This window comes from Hesperophylax consimilis, chromosome 29 (assembly GCF_061612785.1).
Source record: "Hesperophylax consimilis isolate HC1 chromosome 29, BYU_Hcon_1.0, whole genome shotgun sequence".
Classification (NCBI taxonomy): Eukaryota; Metazoa; Arthropoda; class Insecta; order Trichoptera; family Limnephilidae; genus Hesperophylax; species Hesperophylax consimilis.
The window spans coordinates 10873993-10889999 of NC_142864.1; the positions used below are offsets into that span (position 1 = coordinate 10873993).

The 16007-nt window shown below is 31.6% G+C and overlaps 1 protein-coding gene across 9 annotated transcripts in view; it reads left to right on the top strand.

Moving 5' to 3' along the window:
- The window catches only part of LOC149409872 (uncharacterized), a 188642-nt gene extending 182667 nt beyond the window's left edge, over nucleotides 1–5975 (top strand). For all 9 annotated transcript variants that reach the window (XM_089649242.1, XM_089649243.1, XM_089649241.1 and 6 more), the window contains 3 exons: nucleotides 428–640; nucleotides 1645–1782; nucleotides 4990–5975. In XM_089649242.1, coding sequence (XP_089505368.1) covers nucleotides 428–640; nucleotides 1645–1782; nucleotides 4990–5444 — 806 coding nt within the window. In that variant the 3' untranslated portion in view covers nucleotides 5445–5975. The remainder of the gene's footprint in view (nucleotides 1–427; nucleotides 641–1644; nucleotides 1783–4989) is intronic.
- The last annotated feature ends 10032 nt before the right edge of the window (nucleotides 5976–16007 follow it).

Here is a 16007-nt window from a genome sequence, read left to right on the forward strand (position 1 = left end):
GTGGATGTTCAGGAATAAATTTTTTTTGATCATTTTATAAATAACTTAATTTGCCACATTATACAATAAAATCATAACCGAAAATGGCTTCGTAAGTAGGAGATTTTTAACTTTAAAGCAGTTTTCATAGGCCTTATACATTATTTTTTTCTAAGCTTATAAAAAGATTTATCTAAAAAATACTCGATTATTTCAAAGGCCAAGATCTATTCTACTCGCAGTAATTAATTAAAGCATGTGTAACATTTCTAGGCGACCAAATTTTCAAACCAAAAACACATGATTTTGCATTACTACGTATGGCATCGCCTTAAAGCATCCGTCTAAAATTACAAGTTTTAACATTGGACAGTGTACTTCTATCGATAACTGGGACAGCTGAACTTTTTTTTAAATTTCCCCGTATACTAATTTGGCTCGCTTACAGAGGATGATGATGCAATTCCGCTGCGTTCGGGATCCGCCTTCCGGGACCACCGCGGAACTCTGCTGGACGACTCTCCCGTGGTGAAGTCGCCGCCGGAGCCAACCAGAGTCAAGTCTCCCGAGCAGATGAACATGCGCTCACCCGACCCGGTCAACTGGACCGTGCCGCTGGACACGGGCAAGACGTTCACCGTGACACAGAACGTCAAGAGTGGTGGGTTTATTGTGTTTAGGCGTAGTAAGCGTTCAAATATGGTTTGAAAGGGAGATATGTAAATACAAACATGGTGAAAATATTTGATTAAAACACAACTCGTTTGAAATAGAGCAAAAAATCTCTCGACAAATGCTTAAGTTATATTTAAAGACACTGTAAATTTTTTCATGCCTAAAACATATTAAATAACAGAACAAAACGTGTTTTTAATAATTTTCCAAGCTTACTTTGCTATTTTTTTCTATCAAGGGAATTTCATATAATTAACGTTTCGGCAAAACAAATGTATGGATATTTTCTTCAAAAATAACATATATAAAAAGATTTAGCGAAAAACTTGTTATAAATCGGTAAAAATTGGGTATGGGTATTGGGCAATTTTTGAAGATATTCACCATAGAGTCCTTTTGAGAGATATATCTCCCAGTCTGACACGGTCTCATAAAAGTTATGCTATCTCATTTTGTATTACAGTGAGAAATATGATTTAAGCATTGTTAGAAAGAAAGAATACTGCGCTTTAATTTTGTATTAAAAAAATAAATAATTCTACGAAACAACATTTAACATTTAAAAAATATTTGTCAAGGTTTGCAAATTTATTGTATTTTAATGAAAATAACTAATAATTCTTTTTTCAAATTAAATATTTGTTTTTGAAGTAGTAAGTATAGTTTACATAATAAAACCATCTTTTAAAAACTCTATCTTTGTTTGGCATTCAAAATTTTAATTATTTTTGATTGCATATGTCGATCTGTAATACTAAAATTTGAAAGAAACATTCATTTTTTCTCAGCATTTTTATGGGTATGCAAACTTAACATTTATGTTATTGAGTTCTATAAAAAATGTGTAGGTATCCTTTGTTTTAATCCAGACTGAAACCTTTTGTTCCATTTTATGTGCTGGTGTTTTTTGCAGTGTGTTTTAATGAGGTATGCATGCGGTTACAAAATTTAATAGCTACCCTTTTAATTTTTTTATTACGTAAATTCCAGATGATCTGATCAAGCGTCCAGGGTCAGACTTCCGTGGCGGGTGGGGCGGGGACGACACGCACTCTGCCTCGTTCTCGGCCCCGCTGGACACTAATACGCACAACACTGACCGCGCCAACCTTGGCCTGGGCCCGCCAGGTACGGAACTAAAGGCCGTTGCAATCGCCACCCAGCAAAGCACCGCATAGAATAAACACCAACCAACCGACGAACGAACGAACTCGGAAACAATTGCAGCTCGCGAACAATCAGATTCCGAAAAAGGACGGAACTATGATTGAAACGAAAATGAACGAAATATGGATGCTATTGATTCCAATTGTTTCTTAGTGTAAAAGAGAAGATTTGTTTTCGCATTGTAACTGGTTGTTTGCAGCATTTTATTTGTATTTATTATTGTTTGATGCAGATATTGTGCATTAGCTCATTGACAACGGACCGAAAACGAAATATCATAATTCCTCGGTCGGAGCAAACATTTATTAACGCAATTTTTTGTACTTTCACAGATATAGGCTTTATATTTGAAACCATCATTTGACTACACAACACAAAAAAAACATATTTTATTTATTTGCCAAAAAAAATTTTTTTCTTGCCAATGCTTTTTAGTTAAAGTCTGCTTTAAAATCTTTTTACGCATTTTTTTTTTATTTATCTATTTTTTGCCTCTGCTGAAAGTAATTTGTATTTGCTGTAAATAAAATAATAGAAAAAGATAAATAATATGAACGTATTGATTTGATGTTAGAGTAGGGTATGAAAAAATAAATGTAGTTAATTGTATTACTTAAACGTAAAATATTATAATAGAATTTTTATAAGAAAATAATACAATTTTTAGATATTTTTTAACAAATTTGAAACAATTTTTTTGTTCGATAACCGACTTTTTTAAATTTGATAAAACTTGTTAAAAAAACTTTTCAATTAATTTTCTAGTCAAAACGATCTTAGTAGAAAAATATTAAATCATTCATTAAAACTAGTAAGAATTGAAGACGTTGGCATGTGTAAAAGAAAATAAACATTTAGTATGTTGAATGAGTGCAGAAATTCCATTATTTTGAAATCAAATAAAAATTTTATGGTGCTTGCAAATGAATCATTCTATAAAGTGCTTGAGAAAGTTTCAATTTTTTATTTATTTTTTTATAGGAGCAAATGAGAGTTCATTATTATAACCATGGTAGAATTAAAGCGATTATTTTTGGAATATTATGCCGTGTTGCGCTACATCCTTCTTTGGACAATGCAATGCTGTCCGAAACGTTGGCTAAAGAAAGAGATAACGCAACACGGCATAATACCCCAAAAATAAACAACTGTAATATTTTTGCCGTGAAAATCTCAAACCATATGGTAGAATTAAATCATTTAAAATAATTTCATAATATTCAGTAAATTTTTTTTAGCAACAAATATTGTAGGTTATAAATTTGCACCTTTTTACGCTTAACAACTTATATAATTTTTCCATAAATAAATATTAAATTATTTCAAATGAATACAAAGTAAAATTTGATTACACCTTCATCGAATGTATGAATTTACATATGTAATGAAATTGTCCAATAACCTATTAATTTATTAACTAGCGTAAAAGAATGTAATTATTTAGAAAGTGAATTCATTTTATTTTATTTTATTAATTATTAAGACAATGTTAAGAATAAACTTCATGAATTAGAAAAACACACAGAAAGGAAAAGGTTAGGGTTCGGCCACGAATTCTCTCCTTAGCCAGATGGGTGCATTAACAAATTCCACCACCAGGAGGTCAAGCACAGTGAAATCCATAACTTTACAATATCAGATCGGAAAGCGATTACCAACTACCGATGTTTTTATACCGATTTCCCGAGCACGGTCACGCTGTTGATAGCCAGACCGATACTGATAATACAATAAATAAGAGATAGATATACGCTGCCAATACTGGTGAATCTGACATACCTAAATTGACAATGGTTACGTAAAAGTTAAAAATACTAATAAATTAAAAATATCGAATTAAAATATTAACTTTAATATAAATTGTCAGTCCGCATTTACCTTGTGGCACTAAAAATGGAGTTAGTTAATTCACGAGGTCTTTAGTCATAGCTAACAACGTTTGTTTCTCCATACTGGAAAGGAATCAATTGATCGCGTTTTAAATGGATTTATTAAGTATATTATGGTTTCGTGTATACAATTTCTTTCAATTCTAAGAGCTTACTTAGTTTACCTCCTTTCATTAATAACGAATGACATTATCCAAAAAGTTATGGATATGTGACACCTTGGAAGCGGCAGGCTTTTGAATACCGACTGTCGGAACCATATTCTGACCGTGCTTGAAAATATCGCTAAAGTTGATGGATTTCGTCAATATCGTATTGGTATAGGGTTTGATCAATCTACCGTGCTAGATACCCTGGTAGATTAGCGTTATCCATTAATTATATTAATTTATGTCATTCATTAACATTAATCACATTAAAGTTAATCATTCGTGAATACTGGTTAATATATATCACCCCAAAATGTTAATCACACGTTCTTCTGTGTCTTTTCCAAAATCATATTGTTCAAATACAGGGTTTTCCAATAAGAGGTGTTATTTTGATATGCAATCGTAAAAGATCAATGGTTTCGTTGCTTGTGTGGCACGTAGCGCCGTCTTGTTGAAAGTAAACGTTGTCCAGATCAATACCATTCTATTCCGGCCATGAAAAATCATTAAACATCTCTCGATAGCGCAATCCATTCACCGTAACTGTTGCTTCAGCCTCATTTTCAAAAAAGGAAGATCTAATGACTCCGCCGGACCATAAGCCGCACCAAACAGTCACACGTTGAGGATAGAAAGGTTTTTTAACAATAAATCTTGGGTTTTCCGAGCCCCAGATGTGACAATTTTGCTTGTTGATGAAGCCACCGAGGTGGAAATGGGCCTCATCACTCAAGATGATTTGCATTTGATTCACTCAAGTGAATTTTAATAATTTCAATGCGTTGTTTAAGCATGTATTGTTCCATTTTTTATTAATGGCGTAGTTTCTACTTGTTAAATGTCAAAAAATGACAGCTTCAAAAGTAACATCTACTGAAATAGCGGGGTACTCAAAATAACACCTCTTATTGGAAAACCCTGTATTACTAATATTGTTTAAATAATTAATAAAGAGCGTTGAACTCTAAAAAGATAACTCTAATTTTATTTATATTTTGTTTCTTGCATGAAAATCTATCGCACCTTCCTCTATTCTATACTGTCACAATCTGTTTTGAGTTTGTTTGTTTGTTTGGCTTGGTTTTTCCAGTTTAGTTAATATTTCCTTGAACACGATACATTTTCAGAAGTGGCCCCGGTCCACCAGTCACCCGGCAACTCCACTAAGGAGGTGACGCCCCCCAAATCCGTAGAGATATCTCAGAGACCAATTGTAGCCAATTATAAACACGCTAAAACCCCGACAAGTCCACCGAGTCTGACCCCCATAGACGAAATGAAAGTGTTAGATGTGGCAAAGCCGATAGTTAACGGCGGGGGTTCATCTAGTTCCGATACTCATCCTTCTCCCGTGATGGAGGTGCGGTTGTCCGGCCCGAAGATAGTCCTAGACGAGCCGTCCAATGACGCGGTCAAAGGTCTCTTCAAGCCCACGGAAGCCACGCAAAAGAGCCACGGAGTGGACACGGCAGTGGTTTCGCCCAACAGCCAGGCGTCCATCGCCGCCGAAGTCCTAGAAAAGGCGCGGACGAGATTCGACAACTTCTGGGGCAAGAAAGAGGATGGCAACGACAGTGTTTAAGCACGGCCCTAGACAACGCTTTCCACGTAGGAATTCTTATCTTTTATTACGATCGACATAATTGAAATATGTAAACAATTATCGATACTATTACTTACCGTAATTGTGAAAATAAAATAATCAATAATTGATGCCTGTTAGATATTATGTAAGATAGAGCAGATTTATTGTAATGAATTTTAATGGTCATCATTAATGATTGTATCATAAGTTTCATGATGATGATTATGATAATTGGTGCTGGTGATGTGCAAATCTTTTATGTGATTTTGACGGTTTCATCTGGAAGAGAAATCCAAGGAAACTCCAGCTAAGCAGGAAGGAGAAATAAATAACATATAATCATTTACGATTAACTAAGCTTGTATTTAAATGAAACAATCTTACTTTGTTTAAGCGCTGACTGGTTTCGGAAAAACCATTCCTTCCTCAAGGCATAATATATACTAGTGTAATATTACAAAATTATTATGGGTGAACATATATTAGGTGTTGAAGTGGGGGTAGAGGCGTGACATAGAGGTTAGTGGTTTAAAACAAAGAACATTGTTTCATTTAATTATAATGGATAAATACAAAGTTATAGCGACATTTAATAGACTAATCTTTTAACTATATACATGACACTTATTATACTGTGTGCCTTCTTTTCAGACTAAATCTCAGCAGTTCAATTATAATCATTAATATTATTTATTGGGAAAGGCTCAAAGAAAGAAATTCTCATTGTTTGTCGAAGAAAAAAGTCTAGAACAGTGAGCGCTAATGTAATGAAATTTTGCACAATTTTTTCTGCCTAGAATTTCAGCCCCAAGTGTAATTTACACCATGAATTACTTACTCAGCGTTAAATTGTTCATTAAACTGTCAAAAATAAAATATTGTTTTGTCCCATATTTTTCAATTGTTTAGCAATTAAAAGAAACTTGAATGGCCAGATTGTAATCATAGTACATAATAGTAACTTCCCAGGATGGAAGATAGCTACTCTCAGTATCGAAAAGTAGCTTAATTTGCTTTAACCGTGTTTGGTGACGAGATCTGAATAGCCAGATAATTCCCAACCTTCCTCTCCCATCTCCTTTCGTTCCCCACTACCTTCAGCCTCTCGGCATACCTTATGATACCTCTTGCGCAGTATTCATATAAAAAAAATAGTAGAGCAATCAAAAATACTAATTCTGCTTAAACGAGCACCGGAACTCGGATTGGCTTTTAAAATTAAGTGTCGTTTTCAAAATTGGAACTGATTGTATGAATAATTCAGACTACCCTGTGAATTTTCATGGGTCTACGATAGTTATCTTATAATTTTTAATTTTCAATGAATAATTACTTTATTTCTCCTCGCATTTCGTGATTTCTGAGAAGCGTTAATTTAAAAAAATTGGCATCAAAGATTTGCAAATCATAAAATATAGGGTGTTGGTGCGTTTGGGAATAAAACATGTAAAGATATTCACTTTTATGTAAGGCCAGACATAGTTTTCGCCTAGTTCTATTTCTTCTTGCTTTGACTCACTAACTAATATTATATATATGTATATATATCTTACACGACATGCCAGAAGAGAGAAAAGCTGACAATGTGATTGAGATCTTGAGTTGAATTCTTTCTCATCGATTTATTATTAAATTTAAACTCACTCCATTTTAATTTTTTTAACAATTCTACTTCAGTTAGGTACTTCCATAGTGACTGTTTTTACAGTTTGGCAACAAAATGTTGAATTTTTATAGAGCATTTTTTTACATTATTATGGCAACACTCTGAGTACTCTAACGTCTTGTAGGAACTGCTCATGTATTTAATATGTAGTTTCTGGCAAGGTCTACAATCTTACATCACATCGGGGTCGCCAATTTTAGCAGTGTGGATAACTCTTACGCCTTACCTTAACGCAGTGCCGCAGGTCGCGGATTGTAGAGATGAATTAGGAAGTACAATCGTTTAAAAACTTTTATTTAACACACTAGATAGACGCGACAATATTATCAAAAGGCGAACACGGGAAGGAAGTATATATCTCGGACGCGTAATCACATGGTGCTCAGATCGGAATGTTCCGAAATCTTCCGTAATAGTTTGTGGGGGCAACGAGTTGTTTCGGTGTTACAAGATGGTAGACCTTGCCAGAAACTAAAAATTAAATACGCGAGCAGTTCCTACAGTCTAATAAATGACTTCTTTCATATATTCATTTTCAAAAATACTTTTCCATATGGTTAACTCACGCACAATGCGTTAAAAAAACTATTTGTTTGGATATTAAATAACTTTAGATCATAATATGGATCCAGATTCACATCTTTTCGGAAAGTAGCAAAAATTACTGTCAGCATAATGTGAAAATAATGCACCTGGACATTAGTGCTTTCTTAGTAATATCTTGCCTTTTTTCTGTATTATTTTTTTGGCAGACCATATACTGTTTTATAAACCTCACATTGCCGATTTGTCACAGCAACTAATGAATCACAGTATAAAAAAAAATGTCATGAAATACTGTGAAATAAGGTAAGTCCATAAGAGGAACCTTGTGGCATCCAAATAAATTTATTTGCGATACATTCAAGATGAAAAATGGATGCGAACAAAAGATCTGTGTTTCTTGTTTTTGTATTCTTTCTTTAAATTTTTTTATGATATTCATACAAATATCACAAAATACTGTATTATTATGAGTGTTATTTGCAAATAAACTTGACATTTTTCAATCAGCTTTGTGTCAAGATATTTTTTCTAGGACAATGAATGATTATTGTTGTAATTCACTTTTTAAAAATAATAATAATGAATGACATGTATGTGTATATATTATATGAAAAAATATTATTCCCACTTCTCCATACTAATATAAATAAATATGTTAGCATAATATTACATTATATATTTGAATGTTATGTTTGTTGATTTTAAATGTACTGTGCTTTTTAGGCTTTTTATCATTGAATACCTTAAAAACAAAAAATAAAGGGTTAATGCATAAGTTCATAGCAATTCTGGCTTTCAAAGCCATATAGTGATCATAAAATAGAGTAGGCAGCCCACAAACAGACATGATTTCTAACTGTGTTCCATTTGGTTCGGGGAAGGTAGATCTTAGCAAACTAAATAATGCGCTTTGTCCTTCGAGTACTGCGCAGCTTTGCCTAAGTTGTTTGAGAATACAGAATAATGATTCTTTATGGTTGACCCCACATCGCAAATATCTCTTGTTTGCCAAACTTGTGGTACGGAGAGGGGACTAAACTGCGTTAAACAGTCGAATAAAATCTCACCAATCATACCGAACCTTTCCGAAATTAGCCTAACGAATACTGATCTACTTTAGTGGCAAAGCAATCGAATTCAAATGCTGATTACAAAAATAAGTAGTCTTGCGCTCAATTCTCAGTATTTTGATGAAATGAGAACACATTTTCATCGGGAAAGTTACTTTATCGGCTGTTTTAAACATTAAGGAACTGTTTTTTTACCAGTACGAGACGCGTAAGCAAACGTTTTTTGTTTGGTTTGGCAGAGCTTTGACTTCCACAGACTCCAGTTGAGTGGAACCACTTTGAGCGTCTCGTTTTGTATCTAATTATAAAACTGTGAATAGGTATTTTGTTATTTCACTCAAAACATAATACCTAAATTATATATGCTATTAAACTATGTACATGGTTGACATTTATCTCATGAGAATGTGTCACTTTTACCACTCATTCTCGAGCTCAACAGCTTGGTTATGGAAAGAGTTGCCGGCCTGTGTGTTACCCCCCTCCTACAACATGGGTATCTTCAAGAACAAATATGACATAGATCCTAAGGGAAATTATTTTCCTCAGAGCCTTCTGTGTATAGTCGATGTAAAAAAAACTAAGCAAAACGCTACGAACTTATGCATTGACCCAAAATTGAAGAGCGATGTTAGTGAGGATAAACTACTGATATAATGGCGTAGGGTCATCGTAGGCTAGAGAAACATATTTCAACGACTGATTGGTGTTAAGAGTTACTACTAATGGAATTGAGAGGGGCAAGATGATGTAAGGATTAGCTCCGTTTAAGATTCTACTTCAATAATTACTATTTATTTATTTTTAACTTCAATGATGAATATTTATTTATTTTTAACTTCAATGATGAATATTTATTTATTATGAAACTTTAATGACTATTATTTTTTCAAACTTCAATAATGATTATTCATTTATTACAAAACTTTAATGACTATTTATTTATTATGAAACTTTAATGGCTATTCTTTTTTCAAATTTCAATAATGACTATTAATTTATTACAAAACTTTAATGACTATTCATTTATTGTGAAACTTTAATAACTATCCTTTTTTCAAACTTCAATAATGCCTTTTCTTCAGAATATTAAAAATTGAATATTATAAATTATTCAGTTTTAATACTCTCCTGACGAAAAAAGGGTACTTCTGAAACCAGTAGAGTTATATGTTTAAAAAAGGTAATCTAAAACAAATTAGTATATTTGTACTGTCAATAATTGGTATTAGTTTATTCTGAATGCAATAATGACTATTAATTTATTTTTAAAGTTCAATAAGGATTATGAATTCACTTTTTAACAAACTTCAATAATGAATAATAATTTATTATTTAACTTCAACTGTTCGAAAATTTTCAAATTATTTCAATGATGACTTTTAATTTATTATGATAACATTTTTAACTTGAATATTTTTACATTTACTTCTGAGAAATCTTTAACACTTGTAGGTACTTATTTTGCTTTGCAATTTTCAAATAATATATGGCTTATGATTTTAAACTGATTTTTCTCAACTATTCTTACTATCCAATCGACAGACTTGAGTGGAATATATCCAAGTTATTAAAAATAATAACTCATTTATTTATTTTCTTTTCAAGAAATATTTTATTATTTAAACCTATTTTTACTTTATCTTTCACCTGGGGCCCTCCTGCGTGTGGGTATTTTGTTATGTGCATAATAGTTGAAAAAAGATATATCTCTCAATAATTTGGAATATGACGCTTTTAAAACGGTTTCGTCTCAGTTGGTATACGAAACATTCTTTATTTTAAACACTAGAACAAAACTATAACAATCACAGTCCATTACGGTTAAACGCGACCTACGTTATAATCTACGCGTACGGAGATGGCGTTAGTTTAATTATTTTATTAAAATACACTTTTGTATGTTATGTTTCAAAATTATAAGAAAAATTATTTGTTTATAATATAATATGAATGTGAATAAGTAGTTTTATCTCTATAAAAACTCAAATCTTACAAATAAGGCATACAAATACAACTTTCAATTGAATTACCGATTCGATATTGAATTTATATGCCTTTCTTGAAAGAATAGAATTTTTATACGGACTAAACAATTTGTTCATATTGCAAACAAACAATGTTTCTTAATATTTTAAAACACAGCTTGCAAAACGTACATTTATTTATTTATTTACGCCCTAATGGGCTTTCACAAAAGTAGTTAACAAGTAATACAGTTGTGTTACATTGTTTACAATAAATTATGATTTTTGATTAAATGGTAAATTCAAATTAATAGTGTGGATTACGGAAAGCTAAATATGTATTAAGGAACATATACATATAAAAAACAAAAGTGTATTCACTACGGAGTTGTGAATTCATACATCTCAGTAAAATGATTGAAAAGATTTCGTTTTATAACTAATACGGAATCTTTAAGCATGTCTACAATATTCCCAAATTTATTGCCAAAATGATGTAGTCTATTTATAGGTGTATGAGCTTCATAGTTGGTTTTAAAATTGTAACAGAAAAATGTAGCACTTTGCCTCGTATTTCTAGTCGGTACGTAAAATTTTATTTTGGCGAGAATTTCAGGGTTGTCAATGGAATTATTAATAATTTTATTTAAAAGTACATGAGAAATTATTAAATTAGCGCCATCTATGAAAGAGCAGATTATGAATTCTTTTAAGAGTACCCTTTAACTATTGTTCCGCCATTTCAACATCACAGTAAGGCCTTAATCAAAATAGCCATTGTTCAAAAGGCAAAAGATTACATTAATCAGAAATTTAAAAACAACGAACATAAGTGCGAAGAGCTAATGTTTTGTTTAAACACAATAATTATATATCTACAATCTACATATATACTTACATTATTTTGCACCTAAATGCGTTGTAAAAGAATTGCCCTTGTGAAAGACTACCATTCTGAATCGAAGCGTCGCTTAAATTGGCAATAGACGTGTTTTGTGACCAGATAATAGTCAGATGCTGCACAATATTTCTCTTCCCCTCCCCGCTCCCTTTTGATGGACGACTTGGACCGTCCGTTCGTCCCACTGGCCCAGGGCAATTGGGACTCTTGTGCAGTATTCATATTTAAATAAAATAATGAAAATGAAGTTCCTAGACATCAAATCGAGTGACAAAATCGTAGCCCAATTTTATATACTAAGCAAAAAATTAAAATAATGCTAATTTGCTAAGAAATAGTTCAAAAGAAAAACAGAAACATTACCACTCGATAATTCTAAATAGTTCGCCTTTTTATTGATTTTTCACAGATATTTACAAATAAAAACATTTTCCACCATAGATAAACCATTCACGTACCGTTATCTGTCAATATCGAATATTCCGTCTAGAGATGGTCGATATTCCTGTCCCGGTGATTGTGTGGTTGATTGGACCGATCTCTAATATTTTTCTAAGGGACCTGTTACTTTTGGAGCCAGTTACTTTAAAACGAAATTTTGAACAAGGTTTTTTTATGAACAAAAATATTCAAAATGGTAGAGAGTCCCTGAAAATTTTGGAGGAATAAAAAAATAAAACTGTAGAATAACAAAAAATCGTCATAATTTGTAAATCTCATGTAAAATCAGTCAAACAATGGAAATGTTTCGAACAGTTCATAAATAGATATTATCGTTATTTCCAGTTTGACATGTGTGCAACATGAATGATATTATAAAACTTCCTCAAACAACATGCACCACACAATAACTGAAAACAATAATTTGATGTTGCAATTTGTATACGATTCGAACCTTTCGCAAAGAAAAAAAGGATAAAGTTTTGTATTCTGCGCTATTTTCTTGGTAAAATATGTAAGCATATTACTGCTATTAATTTAGACCGAAAACGCGACGTTCGTTATAATCTACGTGTTCAGAGATGGCGTTAATTTAATTATTTTATTAAAATACGCGTTTTGCAAGTTATGCTGTTAAGACGATTTTTTTTTGTTTGCGCATGTACAGGGTTTTCCAATAAGAGGTGTTATTTTGATATTCAAATTAAAATGCCATTTTTTAATATAAATGATCGAATGTTTATTTCATTATAAAGAGGAAGGTATACCGTTAATAGTGAAAAATAACATCAGTCAAATGACCACCACGACCACGCCTACTGGACCATATCCTTTTCATGAAATTTTTCATAACCAAATCGCAAAGTGGCTGCCTTATGTCCTCGATAGCCTCACGAACTCCATCTTTGAGGTCTTGAATCGACGCTGAGCTGTTGGCGTAGACCTTCTCTTTCACGTGGCCTCAAAGGAAGAAGTCGCAAGGTGTTAAATCGCAAGATCTCGGAGGCCAATTGTGATCACCTCTTCGAGAGATAACACGGTGGAGAAACTTTTCCCGTAAAAGATCAATGGTTTCGTTGCTTGTGTGGCACGTAGCGCCGTCTTGTTGAAAGTAAACGTTGTCCCGATCAATACCATCCAATCCGGCCATAAAAAATCATTAATTCCTTAATTAATATTCAAAATAACACCTCTTTTAGGAAAACCCTATACATACGCAATATGAATATGAGTAAATAGTTTTGTCCATATAAAAACTCAAGTCATTCAAGATAGACAAACAAATACAATATTGGATTGAATCACCGATACAGTATTTATTGTATTTGTGTACCTGTAGTGAATGAATTGAGTTTTTACATGGGCCAAATTATTCATTCATAATCATATTGAGTGCGTAAGGGCGCAAACAAAAAAATCGTCTTAATATTGTAAAACATAACTAGCAAAAGTGTATTTTAATAAAATTATTAAATTCACGCGATTTATGAACACGTGGATTATAACAAAAGTCGCGTTTGACTTAAAAAAACTGTAACTCTAAGCCAGCTCTCATTTGGAACGAGAATATGCGTCAATAACGTTTTGACTTATATTCACTTAGTTTCTATAGTGTTATAACATATATCTATTATTATAATATTCATCATTACATTCCCACATCTGTGAACGCACAAATCCTAGTCTTAGAATAGTGTTTCATGGTTTTATTTGTCTAAATTCTGTGTTAAAATTATGATATTTTACGCTGTTTTAAAACTCTGTTGAAATGCAAAGCAAAATTAATTTTCTGTAAAGATTAATTTTCAACAATTTTTTAATAATTATTTTCTGTTAGATAAAGGGATGAGACAATGTGTGTAAAAATGCACGTTAATGGACAAAACAGGTCGGTAGTTAGAAGCAAAGAACAGAATATAATATATCTTATTATTTTGTCAATTTAACCGGTGCGCTGCCACCGTATCCGATCGGGTACGTGTAGTTTGTTTATGTCCTCAAAATTTAGCCGGCAGCGAATCTGTTAAAATTAGTAAAAAAAAATATAAATATCTTTAATGAACTTGGAGAAATTGTGTGTACCTATTTTTTCCCGGTTAATTCGTGTGAATTTTTTATGTTTTAGTTTTGTGATGCATTAAAAAAATTTATAGTTTATTATGTTCAAGTTTTTAGTACAACGTCTTATACGTAATACCTTGTAAGTTGCGTGATCATATTAAAAGTTACAGGCAAAGATGGAATATTCAGTCCCGGAAAGATGGTATTTCCTTTTTTTAACTGTTTTTTACAATGCAAAATACAGTTTTAACTAGTGATATAATGTAGAACTTTTACATACCTGCTTCAAGATTGTTGGCAAGAGTGCACTGAATTATGTACATTCAAACAACCAACTGTTTTAAAGTTAAATCTTACAAATCAAGTACTTAGCAAGTAAAACTAAACGCAGAAAAAAATGCTAAAAAATTATGCTCTAACGAAGATAAAAAGACACTTAACTTTTTGTCCTTGGCATTTTTTTCAATATTAAAAATCTAAATGTGTCCTTTGCAGAAAATTATTAATATTTTTATGTTAACTTTCATAATTCTCTTTAATTTTATTCTTTCCATAAATTAGTATTTTTTCTGAAATAATTGAGAGCGATTTTAATCGCTAACTCTGTAATTTTTTTTTAATATTGCCCCATTTCGACAAATTTTTACTGAATATTCAGATATCTGTATTGAATTCAAATTATAAAATTTCATTGTTCAGCTTCGTTTCTTTAACAGTAAGAAGTGCTTATCACTGCCTAACTAATATTACCTCAAATTAAGGAAAGTCTGTAGTAAATTTATGGCCACGCAAGAAAAAAAAATCGAAAATTAACTGTGAAAGTTAATCCATCCACACTGTTAAATTTTTTGTTATTAACACAACGTCTTGTAATAGCGCCAGAAACATCAGAATGTTTTTAATTACTGTATCTTGAACTTGTTTAAAACCATTTAATATTGTTAATAAGCTAATAATTTTGATAAACATAAACCATTAAGAATTTAGCTTTCATATAATATCATTAGCATAATTTGTACTCGATGGTATTGTTTCGTAGCCTTGATATTTTTAGATTTGGCAAATAATGAAATCATTAATTGGTATTACGGTTAACAAGAGACATAGAATATTTTTCGAAACCAATTATAGCGTTAAAATAACTCTGTCCATTTTGAAAATAATCAGATTCTGTCTCGAATTAAGATACCTATAAAAATATTCATGAAAATTTTCGTCCATATTTCTTGCTAAAAAACAGACATCACTTTGCCAATATTATAACCGTATCTGTAACTTTATATATTTTGTTATCGCTGATTAAATCAATGTGGCAAGCATTACATACTGTAATCAAATCAAATCATGAAGATACCTCCTCTAATTATAACGTATTTTGCACGATACCTGAGGTCAAAACTGAGAACTTAAAGCTAATTCTAAGATTTTATTAAATTAATTTAAAATAGAAAAAAGAATTGTTGAATTTGGAACACAAATATTTTTTTTGCAAAAATTTCACAAATTTTTCCCAACACGTTTTTTTTCCGAATGAACACTTCGCATAAGATATACTTTAATTTACTCTCTAATTGTATGAATTATTGCGCCACCTGACACTAGTAGCTTACAGCACATTGAAAAAATAGGAAATATAACTATTTTTATTGAAAAACAAAATATAATTTCAGTATTATGACGGATAATGATTTGAATAAACATTTATAGTAGGTACTTATCGATTTTATATTCTGATAGTCAAACTTAACCTTTGCATTATCATAATATAAAGTAGGGGAAACTTTGTTATATTTATTTAACAATATCGCAGATGCTTACTTTTATTATAAGCAAAGATGATTTGAATCAAATTTGATCAGAAAAGCTTGAAAATGTTGAAAACACGAATAGAGTATCACATGTTGTTTG